General features: G+C 42.9%; 3 protein-coding genes across 29 annotated transcripts in view; 1 reads left to right on the top strand and 2 right to left on the bottom strand.

The window, feature by feature from the left end:
- The window catches only part of LOC702071 (protocadherin gamma-C4), a 188,716-nt gene that overhangs the window by 79,067 nt on the left and 93,112 nt on the right, over window positions 1–16,537 (bottom strand). The gene's annotated exons all lie outside the window — the stretch shown is intronic.
- Window positions 6,071–9,083, bottom strand: LOC100430879 (protocadherin gamma-A12). The gene is given in 3 exon segments (XM_077937237.1): window positions 6,071–6,204; window positions 6,527–7,700; window positions 7,703–9,083. Coding segments are annotated over 3 exon segments (2,451 nt in total). The 5' UTR covers window positions 8,951–9,083; the 3' UTR covers window positions 6,071–6,175.
- LOC144329547 (uncharacterized) lies at window positions 9,333–13,590 on the top strand. 3 transcript variants are annotated; one of them, XM_077937260.1, is made up of 2 exons: window positions 9,333–10,594; window positions 11,397–13,590. In XM_077937260.1, the coding sequence occupies exon 2, from the start codon at window positions 11,781–11,783 to the stop codon at window positions 12,288–12,290; it is 510 nt and encodes a 169-aa protein (XP_077793386.1). In that variant the 5' UTR covers window positions 9,333–10,594; window positions 11,397–11,780; the 3' UTR covers window positions 12,291–13,590. The 3 variants fall into 3 exon arrangements, with proteins under 3 accessions (XP_077793386.1, XP_077793387.1, XP_077793388.1); XM_077937261.1 differs by having other exon boundaries at window positions 9,334–10,609; window positions 11,408–13,590; XM_077937262.1 differs by having other exon boundaries at window positions 10,329–10,625; window positions 11,610–13,576.

Below are 16,537 nucleotides of genomic sequence, written 5' to 3'. Positions count from 1 at the left end.
TTTGTTCATTTTTTTGAGACAGAGTCTCGCTCTGTCACCCAGGCTGGAGTGCAGTGGTGCGATCTTGACTGATTGCAACCTCCGCCTCTCAGGTTCAAGCGATTCTCTCGTCTCAGCCTCCCGAGTAACTGGGATTATAGGCATGCACCACCATGTCTGGTAATTTTTGTATTTTTAGTAGAGACGGGGTCTCACCATGTTGGTCAGGCTGGTCTTGAACTCCTGACCTCGTGATATGCCTGCCTCGGCCTCCCAAAATGCTGGGATTACAGGTGTGAGCCATTGTACCCGGCCTTCAACTATTTCAGAGCTTTACGGTCCAACCTATAATTGGGGGGCATATCTGCTCCTGATCCATTCAGTCACTCACAAGTAAGTCTCCACTTTCTCCACTTAGAATGAAGTATTATTTCTCAGCATTAACCCAAAGCTTTCAAGCGGGCATGTCCTGGACACTGAGTCCCAGATCCTTGGCAAGGTTTCCCATCACCAAACTCTTGGCCAGCTCCTCTGGGACTGAATAATGGATCTGCATAAAGAATGCCCAGCAGGACAGAAATAGCAGGAAAGGAAGCATTAGTTGCCTTGGTTCTACCCAGCCTATTAGTCCATCACCATTACTCATCTCTTCCACAGTTAGAGTTGCTGCTGCTCCAGCCCAGATAAGCCCCTTTTCAAACTATTCTTGGATTATAGAGTCTCCAGCCAAGAAGGAGCTGAACTCATTGCCTGTAAATCCATTCCGTTCCTGCTTATAATTTGTAGAACTAGGAGCCATAATAGGAATGTTGTGGGTCTGCTCTTGGATTTGCATTCCATGAAATTAGAAAAGCCACCAGGCGGGAATGTTTGGGGATTGGCCCATTTATCTCTGTTTCCACACTGGCCAACAGTGGCACTCTGAGTCCCTACTCTAGAACCGCAGCCTGAAGAAATGAGAGGACAGCGTTCTGTAGAGTTAGTTGAGAGCAGATAGAAAGACGTTTCTCACTGGAACTTGCAAGCTGAAAGGCAGTAGTGCAGTCTTGCTCCTGCAATAAAATATTCCTGGGAATTTATAACCTCAGTGATGTCAGCACATGAAGTCAAAGTGATGACTTATTTTTATTTCTTCTTGACGTTTGAGTATTTGTAGGCTGAGAATCTTTCTTTCTATTCCCACCTCCATGCCTGGGCTTTACTTTTTCCATGGAACACAGTTTCAGAATGAATTGTTGGCTGAATCTTCAGCTGAAATTATATAGGAAGCTTCTAAGAGGTTTCACAATATGGATTTTTTTTTTTTTTTTTTTTTTTGGTCAGAGTCTCACTGTGTCGCCCAGGCTGGAGTGCAGTGGCATGATCTCAGCTCACTGCAACCTCTGTCTCCCAGGTGCAAGTGATTCTCCTGCCTCAGCTTCCTGAGTAGCTGGGATAACAGGTGCCTGCCACACAACATGGAAATCTTATGAACTGAGGCATCTATTTTCAAAATTTGACAAACAAACCAGGTCCTTAGCCTTTTAAGATAAGTCAGACAGTTGGCAGGATGCAGTTGCTCATGCCTGTAATCCCAGCACTTTGGGAGGCCGAGTCAGGCGGATCACCTGAGGTCAAGAGTTCAAGAGCAGCCTGGCCAACTTGGTGAAACCCTGTCTCTATTAAAAAAAAAATTTTTTTTTTTTGGGACAAGTCTTACTCTGTCGCCCAGGCTGGAGTGCAGTGGTGCGATCTCCACTCACTGCAACTCCGCCTCCCGGGTTCACGCCATTCTCCTGCCTCAGCCACCCAGGCACCCGCCACAACACCTGGCTAATTTTCGTTTTGTATTTTTAGTAGAGACGGAGTTTCACCGTGTTAGCCAGGATGGTCTCGATCTCCTGACCTCAAGATCCGCCTGCCTCGGCCTCCCAAAATGCTGGAATTACAGGCGTGAGCCACCGTGCCCAGCCTACTAAAAATATTTTTAAAAATTAGTCGGGCATGGTGGTGGGTGCCTGTAATCCCAGCTACTGGAGAGGCTGAGGCAGGAGAAATCGCTTGAACCCGGGAGGCAGAGGTTGAACCCGGTTGGCAGAGGTTGCAGTGAGCTGAGAGCGCACCACTTGCACTCCAGCTTGGGCGACAGAGTGAGACTCCATCCTCCCGCCCCCCCCCCAAAAAAAAGGTAAGTCAGACAGCTGTCTTTTATTAGGGTTTAGATATAGAGGAAAAGCCCGTGTAAAATAATTGGTTTTGCACTATGATTCTTTTTTTCCCTGAGACCACTTTCCAATAATTGAACTCAAGTATTGCATTGAGAACTTAGAAGGTGTACAAACTACTGTGTGAAATACTTCAGAGAGCTAATGATGAACTAAGAAATTATATCTGCCCTCAATGACAGTACACAGAGTAGATCCTTATATGACATGTCTAAGAAAAATTATGGTGGTACTAACTTCTTTTACATACAGATTAAACTATTTTGTTTGATTCTATGGTCTCTTCAATGACAGTTTTTTAAAAACATTTTCCTGAACCAGAGCCCTTCCCTTATGCTATCCAGAAGTCTCAGCCTTTATAAAATATTTTTTCCAATTAGCTTTGCCAAAGGCTGGCTATCTTTTGCCATCAATATTTTAGGAATGCATCCTAAACAGTATGCCCTGTTATTGGTAATTTTCCATTAAGTATGGTTTCTTAAAAGTGAACTCAAAGTGGCTGGGCACGGTGGTTCACACCTGTAATCTCAGCTATTTGGGAGGCCGAGGCGAGTGGATCACAAGGTCAACAGATCGAGACCATTCTGGCCAACCCCATCTCTACTAAAAATACAAAAATTAGCTGGGTGTAGTGGCGCGCCTGTAGTTCCAGCTACTCGGGAGGCTGAGGCAGGAGAATCACTTGAACCCGGGAGGCAGAAGTTGCAGTGAGCTGAGATAGTGCCACTGCACTCCAGCTTGGTGACAGATCGAGACTCTGTCTCAAAAAAAAAAAAAAAAAAAAAGTGAAAACTCAAAGTGTAGCATTAGAGAGTAACTGTGTCTCTTTCTTGAGATTTAGCCTCATCAGTTTGATCAACATCCCTTCGAAACTATGTGTTTGCTTTTCTAAACCTGACATCTTATATAAGGATAAAGAAGATTTTGCACCAGAACTATTCAATTCATGATCACAGCTATACTCTGTTACATGTCATAAAGAAAACTGATACACTTCGCTCATTTGTCATTAGCCTTATAATTTATTGAAAAGTGATGTATGAGATTAAATACACTATAAAAGTGTTGTATAGTTTCCTTAACATTCCTATGCTATTGCTGCTTCAAAAAGCATAATACTTCTGGAAAGAAAGCAGTGGAAGAATGTCTTCTGACTGATTACGTTCCAATTTTAGGTTCTATAAAACAGTGAAGCTAAAAATTTTAAATTATAGCTGAACGCTTTAACTTATTAGATGAAATGGATACATATCCACCTGTCATACACATAAGAAGACAAGAAAAGTCCTTGACATAATTTTATGACTGGAATCAGAAGAAATGTAAACATATCCAAACCCATTGCCCAGTTAGTCTCAGAAAACAATCAACACATATCTTAATTACTAATCCTAAATTATCAACAAGTGTCCTAAAAATCCTAAAGCTAAGCCATTAGTTTCAGTTCTTATATGGCCTAAACCAAATAATGATCACCAGCCTTCAGGTTTCGGTGATCCATTTTCTGGTGAAATTATCTAAGATCCCATTGAAGTAAACTGCTTCTTTAAAATAAGTTTCCTAGGATCCTTGTTTAGATTTCACTATGGTTCAGACAAAGAAAAAGTAACACTCACAAAATTGTCTCATACAAAAATATTTTCCCCATCTTTTATGGCCTAAAACTGTGGCTTCTCAATCAAGAATGTACCTAGGCACTTAAGATTTTTAAACCAGCTTTCAAAAAATTTTAGAATAGTTTTATTTCCATCCACAAATCATTCCATTGTACCACATGGAGAAGCACAAAAATCATTATTACTTTTCCCAACAGGACATCGAGTGTGCTGGCATTGAAAATATAAATCCTTTTTTTTTTTTGTCAACCACTAAAAATGGCTACTGTTAACTAATTGCATGCTGTGAATCAGATGATTTTTGTTAGCTCTAGCCATCACCAGGACCTTTCAAATTAGATATGATTATTTCTACTTTGCTGAAGCTCAAAGAGATTAAATAACTTTCTAAAGGTGACACAGTTAAGAAGTTAGCTAATTGCAAAGCTGCTGTCCTTCTACGACTTATCTGAAAATTCAAAATCCTGGTATCAGGTAATCCCCAGAGTACATTATTTGTTTATCCATTCATTCAACAAATATTTAATAAAGTCTATTCAGCTCAAACTGGAAACATAGTTGATTGAAATCACTGATATTTGAGATATCATCTAAAGGTCTTGACTATTATGCTCTAACTCTCAATGATTTGTTCCTAAATCAAGTTAGGTGAACAGAGGTCAGAATAATTAGACCATGTTAGCTTAGCTTTCCAAATCATTTGTTTTCCTATTATGTCTTTCTTTCTATTTGACTACATATGAGAACTGTCCATGTGATAAACATTTTGGTGGTTCCTACAAGACGATGGAGAAGGGAGGGTTCATTGTCCTCTATTTCTTTCAATATTACCTATAGAACACTGTACTTATTAAATTTTATTTGAAAACTAATGTAAACACAAATTTAGAATGTTTAGATAAATTCAAATACTTTCTTTCAAAAAATCACACAAGTAGAACCACACACTCTATATTTTGTCCCCTTTTTTGGTCTCAGAAGCAGCAACTGCCTCATTTTAGAGCCTTTGGATGTCTTTCATTCTCTAAGTGGTATCCAATCTCTTTTCTGAGTTTTAATTATTGTATGTTTTGTATGTTTCACAGTAGACAGGCAGCAAACAAAGAAGAAAGAAAAAATAATTGGGATGTTATGTTTCCCTACACCTTTACAGAATTCACCAAAAGAAATCAGGCAATGCTTTTCAAAGAGTAATACACTTTAGCATTCAGTATCTGTAAACACTCTACAATAAGCATAAAGTTCTCAGAAAACACTTAGAATCTGTGCACGTTTCAGAAATTTTCCCTTAGTTGTAATAGTTATGGGGAATTTAATGTAGAAAGCAGGGGAAATTACTGCAAATTTGCCCCAGTACTAAAAAAGTACTCAAAACACATTTTGTTAATTCTGAATATTCCACAAAGTCATCATTAATATCATTAATGTAGGAAATGGGCAAAAGAAATGTCTAACTTGGAAACATACACAGATATTGTATTAATGAAATGCATAACAGAAGTGAAAAATAGTCTTTACTGTTTTTTGTCATGGCAATACAGGATATTGTATATTTAAGTGATAAAATTTTAAATGCAGAAGAAATAAATTCACTATATTTGGAAGTTCATAAATGATTTAAAACCATGAAATGACTTGGGATACTGAGAAAGTATAAATGGACATATCCCTAATGGCCAGAAAGAATTACTGCACTTTGAAAGAAACTAAATTCACTTTATGAATTTGCTAGCAATCTCAAGTGTAGTTAAAAGCCACTCTATTTATAAAAGTTTACTAAAATTTTATTTATATTTTCCATTGAATTAGATTTCTCCCCTCTAGATAAACAGATCAGTTGTTATCAGATGCTCTACACAAAACTGCTGCATGGTCAATGGGAAAAAAATTAAAAGTGGGAAAAGAGCATTACCATTGATAAATTAAGCTAGAAAATGATATAGAGTATTAATGTTATAAATTGTTAATAAATTATATCTATCATGTAAAATATATGTACATAAATAAGGTATGAGGGAAGGTGGCTGGATTGTTGTTGGTGTCTGTCACATATGTATAAATTTATTGATGTCTGCTTTATAAATTCCAGATGTGCTAAGGGATATATTTCTCCAGGCTCAGAAAAGAATATTTGATAAGGGCGGGGCACTGTGGTTCATGCCCCTAATCCCAGCACTTATGGAGGGTGAAGCAGGAGGCTCACCTGAGCCCAAGTTCCAGATCAGCCTGGCCAACATAGTGAGACTCCTGTCTCTACAAGAAAGTGATAGATAGATAGATAGATAGATAGATAGATAGATAGATAGATAGACAGACAGACAGACAGATAGACAGATAGATAGATAGCAGGGCTGTGGCTTGCAACTGTAGTCTCTGTTACACCGGAGGAGAAGGTGGGAGAATTGCTTGAGCCTAGGAGTTTGAGGCTGCAGTGAGCTATGATCGTGCGGCTGCATTCCAGCGTGGGCGACAGAACAAGAAAAGAAAGGAAAGAGAGAAAAGAGAGGAAAGAAAGAGAGAGAGAGAGAGAGAGAGAGAGAAAGAAAGAAAGAAAGAAAGAAAGAAAGAAAGAAAGAAAGAAAGAAAGAGAAAGAAAGAAAGAAAGAAAAAGAAAGAAAGAAAGAAAGAAAGAAAGAAAGAAAGAAAGAAAGAAAGAAAGAAAGAAAGAAAGAAAGGAAGGAAGGAAGGAAGAAAAGATTTGATATAAACTCACCTGAATTAACGCACGACTGTCTTTAGAAAATACCGAATCACCTGACAGCAAAAGGGACTCGCTTTTTCCACCGCTCTCCTGGCTGACGAGCGTGTCTGCATAGTTGGGCTGGGGCAAGATCGGGTGACTCTTGCGCGAGTCCGAGGTGAGGGAGACCTCGTGGGAATAGGTCTGCAGGAAAGCCTGCACCCCGTCCACGCCCACAAAGTGCGACGCCGGGGCTCCTGTCAAGCCGCCTTCTGAAGCCTGCAGCAGGCGTGACTTGTGCCAGAGCCGCAGCCTGAGCGCCAGCAACACGATGACGAAGGCCAGGAAGACGCAGGAGACCGCGGCCACCGCCACCACCAGGTACAGCGTAAGGTCTGAGGTTTCAGAATTAACTGGAGACTCGAGGCTGCCGAGGTCCGCCAGGACTTTGGGGATGCTGTCGGCCACGGCCACCGCGAGCGTGACGGTGGCCGAGAGAGGGGGCTGGCCGTGGTCCTGGACGGCCACCACGAGGCTCTGCTTGAGCGCATCTCTGTCCAGCAGGGCTCGCGCTGTGCGCACCTCGCCCGTGTGCAGCCCCACCGCGAAGAGTCCCGGCTCGCTGGCCTTGAGCAGGCGGTAGGACAGCCAGGCGTTCTGGCCCGAGTCTCTGTCCACCGCCACCACCTTGGTCACCAGGTAGCCGGGCTCTGCGGAGCGGGGCGCCAGCTCCACGCCAGTGGAACCGTCTGTGGGGAGGGCGGGGTACAGGATCTCGGGCGCATTGTCGTTCTGGTCCAGCACAAACAGACTCAACGACACGTTGCTGCTGAGGGGCGGGTGCCCGTTGTCCCGCGCCATCACTTTCACTTGCAAGTCTCGCAACTGCTCGTAGTCGAAGGAGCTCAGCGCATACAGTACCCCAGAGTCGGAGTTGATGGACACGTAGGACGATAGGGGTGCCCCTTGGACGGTGTCCTCAGCCAGGGAATAAGTGATCTGGGCGTTCTCCTCACAGTCGGGGTCGTGGGCGGTCACGGAGACGAGGGAAGCTCCTCTGGGATTGTTCTCTGGGATATAAGCGGAATAGGAGGCCTGAAGGAAGACCGGCGGGTTGTCGTTGGTGTCTGCCACGTTCAGCAAGATGTGAATTTCCGTAGATAGGGGCGGGGTTCCCCGGTCAGTGGCGGTCACTGTGATGTTGTAGCTAGGAACCTAGGAACCTGTTCCCTATCCAAGACTATGTCTGTGACTAAACTATAGTAATTTCCGTAAGATTTTTCTAATTTAAAGGGCAGATTTCCTTGGATGAAACAGATCACCTGTCCGTTTACCTCAGAATCTTGGTCATTTACATTTAAAAGGGCAATTAATGTCCCTCTGGGAGAGTTTTCGGGAACCGAGCTGGCGAGAGAGGTGAGGACCACCTCTGGGGCGTTGTCGTTCACGTTCAGAACAGTGATCAGGACTTTGGCTCGCGCAGAATATCCTGCATTATCCATTGCTTGCACTTCCATCTGGTAGAATCCTGACTCCTCGTGATCCAACTCCCCTATTGTTGATATTGTCCCTGAATTACAATCTAGCTTGAAAACTTGGGCCGCCTTGTCGTCCACATACCGGAAGGAATACCTCACTTCCGCATTGACTCCTTCGTCAGGGGCGGTAGCGTTGACTACAAGCAGCTGCGTGCCCACGGCCAGATTCTCCGGAACGCTCGCGCGGTACTCGGGCTGGGCAAACGCTGGCGCGTTGTCATTCGCATCCAGAACCATCACGCGGATGCGCGCAGTGCCTGTGCGCACCGGATCGCCCCCATCCGAGGCCGTAAGGACCAGGTGGTGAGCAGCCTTTTCTTCGCGGTCCAGGGCGCGTTCCAGCACCAATTCGGGGTACTTACTACTGTCGGCTCCATTTTGCACCATCAGGGAGAAGTGAGTATTCGGGCTGATCTCGTAGCTCTGGAGAGAGTTCTTCCCAATATCCGGATCCCAGGCGTGGGGTAGAGGGAACCGCATATCAGTGGCTGCGTTTTCACTGATTTTTATTTCTAATTCACTTTCACGAAAATAAGGCGCATTGTCGTTAATGTCCCTTACTTCTACTTCTACTCCATATATTTTCACTTTATCCTCAATCAGAATGTCTAGATTTAATTGACACTTGATGGCCCCCATACAGAGCTCCTCCCGGTCTATCCTGCCCGCCGTGACCAAGCTGCCGCTGCGCGGGTTCAGGGCGAAAAGCTGCGTTCTACCTCTGGGGACGATGCGGACTCCGCGCTCCGCCAGCTCCCGGGGCTCCAGCCCCAGGTGCTTGGAGATGTCGCCCACCCTAGAGCCTTTCTCCAGCTCTTCCGGAACTGAATAGCGTATCTGGGTGCATCTGGTCTCCCACAGAATCCCCAGGAGGATTCCCAGCAGGACCAGATCTTTGCAGTCCCGGTGCGGTCGCTCAGGAATCATTCTCATCTTCCTCCAGAATTATTTTCAATTCTGCCCTTAATCACTGAAGTCAGGAGCAGTTCTTTCGCCCCTAGAATGGGACAGTTTGGAAGTCAGAGCTCCTCCGTTGTTTCCTCATAGTCCCAGAGATGGTTCATTCCTAGCTATCTGCTTTGTGCTTCAGGCGCGTGCAAGGCGAGCAGGATCTCCGCTTTTCTCTCCCCGATTGCTGAACAGCGGCGCTCAGAGTCCTAACCAATTACTGCACAATCTTGAACTTCCAGAAAGGATATTTCGTTTTTATATCTTAAATAGTTCCACCTACTGTTCTTCAAAAGGGGATGGAAATCTACAGTATTCGCTTTAGAAGAAACTTCAGTGAGCTTTTTTTTTTTTTCCACCCAATGAGCTTTTTTTTTTCTTTTTTCCCCAATGAGCTTTTAAATGAATTGGAAGTTTCTGTAAACAATGATTTTAATCTTATAATTTTAGTGCATCTGCTTTGAGATTACTGTTTCCCCAATACACCTATCATGGGGGATGTCTCTGGAGGAGTTTCTCTTTTTTGACATATCATATAATAGAATAATTTAAACTTTCTGATTCAGCTATAATTTGGGGAAAACGTTTTTAAGTAGATTCCTTGAACAAATCTGAATGGAAGGATTACTTTACCAGGTTGTTGAAATTTAACGCTTAAAAATCAAATTTTCATGAAAATATGGAAACCTAAAAATGAGATATGTGATTGTATACATTATCAGAATCACACTTAACAAGAACCCAAGTGAAAAAGAAACATTTATATTTTTAGCATAAAGTGGAAGTATTCCAACTTGCATTGACTGGAAATAACGGAAGTACTCCAGGATTCTATTAATACGTTATATTTCAAAAATATTAAGTGTTGAGGAAACTTAGTAAAAGAAAATTGGTAGTCCAAAGAATGTTACACTTACCTTTTCCTGGGTAACTGACCTAATTGTAATTACTGAGAATTACTGGTAATACTTTTGGAAGCCCATCAAAATATAGGGAAAAAATTCTGCCTAAGAAATAACTGGCTACTGTACTTTCATGAGCATAAATATTTATACTGTAAGGATAAGATGTTTGCTAGGCATAAAATAAAATAATATATTTTAAATTGGGAAGAAATATATAGGTAGCTGTGAGAAAAGATCAAACGCAAAATTGAGTTTTCTTGAATTACAAGAATCACAAGTAAACGTAACTGAATATTATCAAATCATTACCATGTTCTTATTTTTTTAAGCTTTTTTCTCTGCCAGGCACAGTGTCAGGCAACTGTAGTCTCAGCTACTCTGGAGATTGAGGTGGGAGGATTGCCACCGCCCAAGAGTTAGAGTCCAGCCTGGGCAACATAGTGAGACTTTAATCTCAATTTTTTTTTTTTTTTTAACAAAAAGCATTTTCTCATGCATTTTCCTCAAAATTTATAGTTAATGGATTAAAGAAAAAGCCTTATATACTCAAGATATTGATGTCCCAAGAAACACCACAGGAAAAAAATTTATTCTTCAATTAAAATATCTCAATGACAGCAGTATCATAATACCCACTTCTCACGTGTGTGTGTGTGTGTGTGTGTGTGTATAAAGAATGTCTCTGGGTGGGGCGCAGTGGCTCACACCTGTAATCCCAGCAGCACTTTGGGAGGCCAAGGCGGGCAGATCACGAGGTCAGGAGATAGAGACCATCCTGGCTAACATGGTGAAACCACGTCTCTACTAAAAATACAAAAAATTAGTAGGGTGTGGTGGCGGGCGCCTGTAGTCCCAGCTACTCAGGAGGCTGAGGCAGGAGAATGGCCAAAACCTGGGAGACGGAGCTTGCAGTGAGCCACTACACTCCAGCCTGGACCACAGAGCGAGACTGCGTCCGAAAAAAAAAAAAGTATCAGGTAAAAATGGTCAAAATACATGAAAGCTAATAATGAAGTTACTTGCCCACACAGAAAGGAGTAGGAAATATTAAGAGTGAGCAAACAAACCTGAAGCAATAGTAGATATAATATGTTTAAGATTTTCTTGCCAAAATATTGGTTTGAAAATTAAACCACACCCATTTGTAAAAGAAAGACATTCATTGGAACTCAGGTGAGTAGGAGCAACAGAGTTAGAGCTTATCTTGTTATTCTCTTCAGTGAAGCTTGCTACCAGAGAAACTTCATTAGAAAGATCTTGTGGGGGGACTGTTTCTGGTGTCACTGTGAGAAAATTATTATTATTATTGTTTTTTGAGACGGAGTCTCGCTTTGTCGCCCAGGCTGGAGTGCAGTGGTGTGATCTGGGTTCACTGCAAGCTCCGCCTCCCGGAACTACAGGCGCCTGCCACCTCCCCCGGCTAGTTTTTTGTATTTTTTTAAGTAGAGACGGGGTTTCACCGTGTTAGCCAGGATGGTCTCGATCTCCTGACCTCGTGATCCGCCCGTCTCAGCCTCCCAAAGTGCTGGGATTACAGACTTGAGCCACCGCGCCCGGCACGGTGAGAAAATTAAATCTTCTTTTTCTAGAATCCAAGGGAACATACAGATTGCAGGAATAAAGCAAAGTTCCCTCATTGTAGTTGGGAGAAACCCCGGTCGAGTCTCAGAACACAGGCCAGGGTGAAACGAACCCCAGGCAGAGGGGCTGGACAAGGCGACCGCCAAAATCACTGCGAGGAAGAAGAGCATAGAAATCAAGGCCAAGGCCACGACCAAGTAAATCTGCAGCTTTGCCTGGGAATTAGAGGCCACAGGACGGTCAATGAAGTCTGGCAGTGCCTCCTGCAGGCTGTCTGCGAAGACTAGGTGAAGTGTAGCGGTGGCAGAGAGGGGCAGCTGTCCTCCGTCATGCACAGCAACCAGCAGGCGCTGTCGGGCCGAGTCACTGTAGCCCAAGGCACGCGCAGTGCGCACTTCGCCCGTGGGCAGCCCCAGGCTAAAGAGCCCGGGCTGGATGGCCTGCAGCACGTGGTAGGACAGCCAATCTTCGTGTCCCGAATCTGCGTCCAACGCCACCACCTTAGTCACCAGGTAGCCAGACTCTGCGGCGCCTGGCACCATATCGAAGAGTGCGGAGCCATCGGACCCCAGCGCGGGGTACAGCACCTGCCGCACATTGTCATTGAGGTCGCCCACCAACACGCGCAGGCTTACGTTGGCACTGAGCGCAGGCGAGCCCTGGTGGGCCTGCAGCTTGAACTCCAAGGCGCGCAGCTGCTCGAAGGCGCGCAGTTGCTCGTGTTCGAAGGCGCGCTGTGCGAACACCACCCCACTCTGTGCACTCACGGACACTTACGACGACGGTGCCCGCAGCTCCAAGTCACTGGTAACAATGGAGCAGGAGACTTGGCCATTTAGCCCTAGGTCCAGGTCAGAGGCGCTGACTTGTGTGATGGAGGCTCCGAGAGGGTTGTTTTCGGCCACGTGGACCCCGTAGGAGACCTGGTGGAAAACCGGAGCACTGTCGTTGACGTCACCAATGCATAGGGTGACGCTTGTGCTGGATGAGAGCGGAGGCTTGCCCCTGTCAGTGGCAGTGATGGTGACCTTGTACTCCGGGGTCCCAATCCAGGGTCCCATCTGTTACAAGCTTATAGTCATTATTGGCGGAAGATTCGATTCTAAAAGGAATTCTTTCGTTTATGAGGCATGTAACCTCCCCATTTTCTCCCGAATCTTTATCATGTGTTTTGAACAGAATGATCGTCGTCCAGGGTTCTGCAACCTCAGTTACAGAACTGGACACGGAAGTAAAAACCACGTCTGGGGCGTTGTGGTTCTCATCTAGGATTTCTAGCATAATTTTACATTCGCTGGTCATGCCTCCACCATCCTTCGCCTCTATGCTCATGGTGTAACTGCTATAAATTTTGAAGTCTATTAAGTCTTTGGATTTAATTTCCTCATTTTGATGGTCTAGCACAAACATATTTCCAATATCATCTGGTAGGGATTTGAAAGAGTAGGTGATCTCTGCATTGACATCCTCATCCTGGTCAGTGGCTGTCACCTTCAGTACACGGGTGCCTGGGGGCACATTCTCTCTAAGGCTGACTTTGTATACATCCTGGCTAAAAACTGGGGCATTATCGTTGCCATCAGTGACCTCAATTTGAATTGCAGCAGTGCCAGTTAGGACTGGATCACCCCCATCTACTGCTTTCAGGACCAGGAGATGAGAGCTCTATCCTTCCTGGTCCAGGGGCTTCTCCAGCACTAATTCTGGAGCATTCTTGCCTTCAGTCTTGTCCATCATCAGAGAGAAATGTTCATTAGAGCTGAGCTGGTAACTCTGGAGACAGTGAGCCCTACATCTGCATCTATAGCAGATTCCAGGCCAAACCGAGTGCCTGGAATTGCTAGCTCATTGATTTGTGAAACAGTGCTATTTTGGGGAAAATAAGGTGGATTATCATTTATATCTTCTATCATCACATTTATGTGAAAAACATTTAGAGGATTCTCTGGTACAATCTCTGAGGGTATGACACAGGATTTTGAGGACAGAGTGACTCTCGATCTATTCTGTCACTCACAAGAATGTTCCCATTCTCCGTGTTCATGGTAAAGTACTGTTCCTCTGTACTAACTCTAAGGTTTCGGGTCAATAAATCTTGAACATGCAGCCCCATGTCCTCAGCAACGTTCCCCACCACCGAGCCCCGGACCATTTCTTCTGGATTAGAGTAGTGGATCTGCTCCGAGGGCATCCTGCAGAACAAAGGCAGCAGGAAAGGGAAGAGTATTTGCCGCCGCCGGGTCCTGCTTCTCTGCTTCGCCCTGTTTCCCATCCTTCCCGTGCGTTGCTGCAGTCTCGGACGTTAAGAGAAAATGTTTCACAAAGTGCTTTTAAAATATTTACTTCCACACATAGAAAACCCAATGCTCCCAGTTTGAAGGCACCCCAATCCGTAAGGAATCAGATTTGAGGGAGCAGAAAGCCCAAGTCTTGGCCACTTTCCTTTCCGACTTTCTTCTGTGACTGAGCACAATATAGTCCTGGTAGATCCGAGGCTCCAGCTCTTGCAGCACATTGGCCAACAGCGGGGCTCTGAGTCTATTTAGAAAACTGCACCGGGAAGACTTTGCTAATTCAATAGGATTCAGAATTTAGACTGATGTGTTGGACTAATGTATAGGAAACTAGACACTTTAAGAGTTTTGGTAGTGACTATTTTCCAGTGTTTACTACCAAAGAAGATTCCTTAGAGATGGGATCCTACAGAACAGTCATTAACCCAGTAAAGAGAAGTGAAACGTTTTTTTCTTTTTTCTTTTTTTCTTTTCTTTTCTTCTTCTTTTTTTTTTTTTTTTTTTTTTTTTTTTTTTTTTTTTTTTTTGAGATGGAGTCTCACTCTTTCGCCCAGGCTGGAGTGCAGTGACACGATCTCTGCTCACTGCAAGCTCTGCCTCCCAGGTTCAGGCCATTCTCCTGCCTCAGTTTCCCCAGTAGCTGGGACTACAGGCGCCCACCACCACGCCCGGTTAATTTTTTGTATTTTTAGTAGAGACGGGGTTTCACCATGTTAGGCAGGATGGTCTCTATCTCCTGACCTCGTGATCCACCCACCTCAGCCTCCCAAAGTGATGGGATTACAGGCGTGAACCACCGCGCCGGCCTAAGTTTCTTTTTTTCTAAGCAGAAGCAATGCACATATTGGAATAACTAGGCAAAGTCTTCTCTCCTGATGTACGACAAAAACAATGTGGGAAAACATCCCCACCAAGTGGTATGGGAAAATTTTGACCACTATGAAATGATATGCAGTATTATTTTCAATCTGATGTGCAGATAATTTTCCTCTTAGTTTTATCAGAGAAAACTGGAGGAGCACTGAAAGCTATATAGGGCATATTCAGAATAAAGATAGCCAAACCTTTCTTATCACTTATAAAAGAGGTTTCTGAAAAGGATTATTAAGTGTTTTACACTTTAATCATAAAGAGAATATAAAGGTATAGCCTAGTAGGTAGCCTTAGGAATTTAATAACATGAAATGTGAGGGTGTTTTATTTTTATCCTCTATTTAATGGGACTATATGTTATACCTTAACAGAACTTTATCACTACCTCCAAATCAACATAACCATCTTAATATCACATTTCAAAGCCAACCCTTACTTTTTGTTCTCCAAGGTCTTGGGTGCAAGCTTCCAGTTAGTTTAGATGAGGTTTTATAATATGGAACAATCTCCTTTTCCCAGCCAAATACCTCATATCCTTTTTATTTAGTTCCAGTCAAAGTACAATGCCTTACATCCATTTTCTCAGTTTGGAATTCCACAAGTATAAATCCTATCTCTAGATGCTTAAAATACCCCAACATTTTTCTTGACTTCAAGACGAATGTAGGCATCTGTTGGAAGACTTGCCTTTCCTACAGTTGAAATTATTTTTTGTGCAAGCCCTAGATAGTCAGTTTACAACTAATGACATAAGGTAAATTTCTAAATGAGAAAAATAAACTTGAAAGGGAACATAAATAAGCAAGTAATTTGGGGCAAATACCTAGAAGTGATGCGAGAGTGTTAAGTGAACTGATGATGGAAATTATTCCTGTGATCAAAAACCCTAGATAAGTCTCCATTCCTCATTTGACTTTCCTAGACATTGCTTCAGATAACATGTATGTCAGGCAATTATCAAGCTTCAGTAACAAGTTGGTCTGAATAAAAGAACTGAATGTACTATTTGCCATAAGAAAGACCTTATAAAGGAAAGAAAGAAGGAATCTATGACTCCCAAGTACACTGAAAAGGAACAAAAAATAGCCAGAAGGATACTAGCTAAATAAGTTTCATTAAAGTCCAAATACCTTCAATCTATTTATATATTCACAAACTATTCTATTTGAATAAATCTATAGACATCTTTAGCATATTGGAAAATAGCTTTTTGAGAAGCACTGAATCAAAATCAAGTCATTTCTATATATGGATTTGCTACATTAAAAAGCCTTCCATACATACAAACGCAGACACCAAAGTAAAAGAATAAAAGGAAATAATACCAGTTCAATAATTCAATTATTTCCTCAGACCAGTCAATGTAACTTCACCATAGTAATGGAAAAGATATCTAGAGCTTAAGAAAAAATGTCATCTAAATTTTATCTCCCAAGGAAATCCAGTAGTTAAAAGCCAGTAAATATGTCTGTGTTGATAGGATGAAGAAATGAGACAAAGTTGAAATAGTCAACAGGATCTAAACATATTACCAGCCAACAAGAATCAAAATAAAATTGCTCAGAGAAAAGCTTACATGTGTAAGTGTGTGTGCATGTGTATAGATAGATAGATGAGAAAGAGAGCTAGAGGGAGCATGCTATTAAATTGACAGGATCTAAATTTGAACATTAGCAGTAATAGCAAATAATGGTGGAATATAACTACAAATCAGTGAAGGCACTGCAAAATTGAAATGGAAATAAAAAGTGTTTGTGAATCATTAATTTGTATCTATATATAGTAAATTGATAGCCTCATACACTGATAATAGAAAAATAATACTAAAATTCAACTTACTACAAACCAAGCCAGCATAGTTGAATGGCCCCTTTGAAATCAAAAGAAAATATGCCAGGATTGAAAAATGACTTTCACAA

The sequence above is a fragment of the Macaca mulatta genome, chromosome 6 (assembly GCF_049350105.2).
Source record: "Macaca mulatta isolate MMU2019108-1 chromosome 6, T2T-MMU8v2.0, whole genome shotgun sequence".
Lineage (NCBI taxonomy): Eukaryota > Metazoa > Chordata > Mammalia > Primates > Cercopithecidae > Macaca > Macaca mulatta.
Note: the sequence above shows the minus strand (reverse complement) of the source record. Positions and strands in the feature narration are given on the sequence as shown.

Excerpts from the sequence above, each read along its gene's own strand:
- LOC144329547 (XM_077937260.1), top strand. The coding sequence starts at position 11,781 with ATGCACAGCAACCAGCAGGCGCTGTCGGGCCGAGTCACTGTAGCCCAA.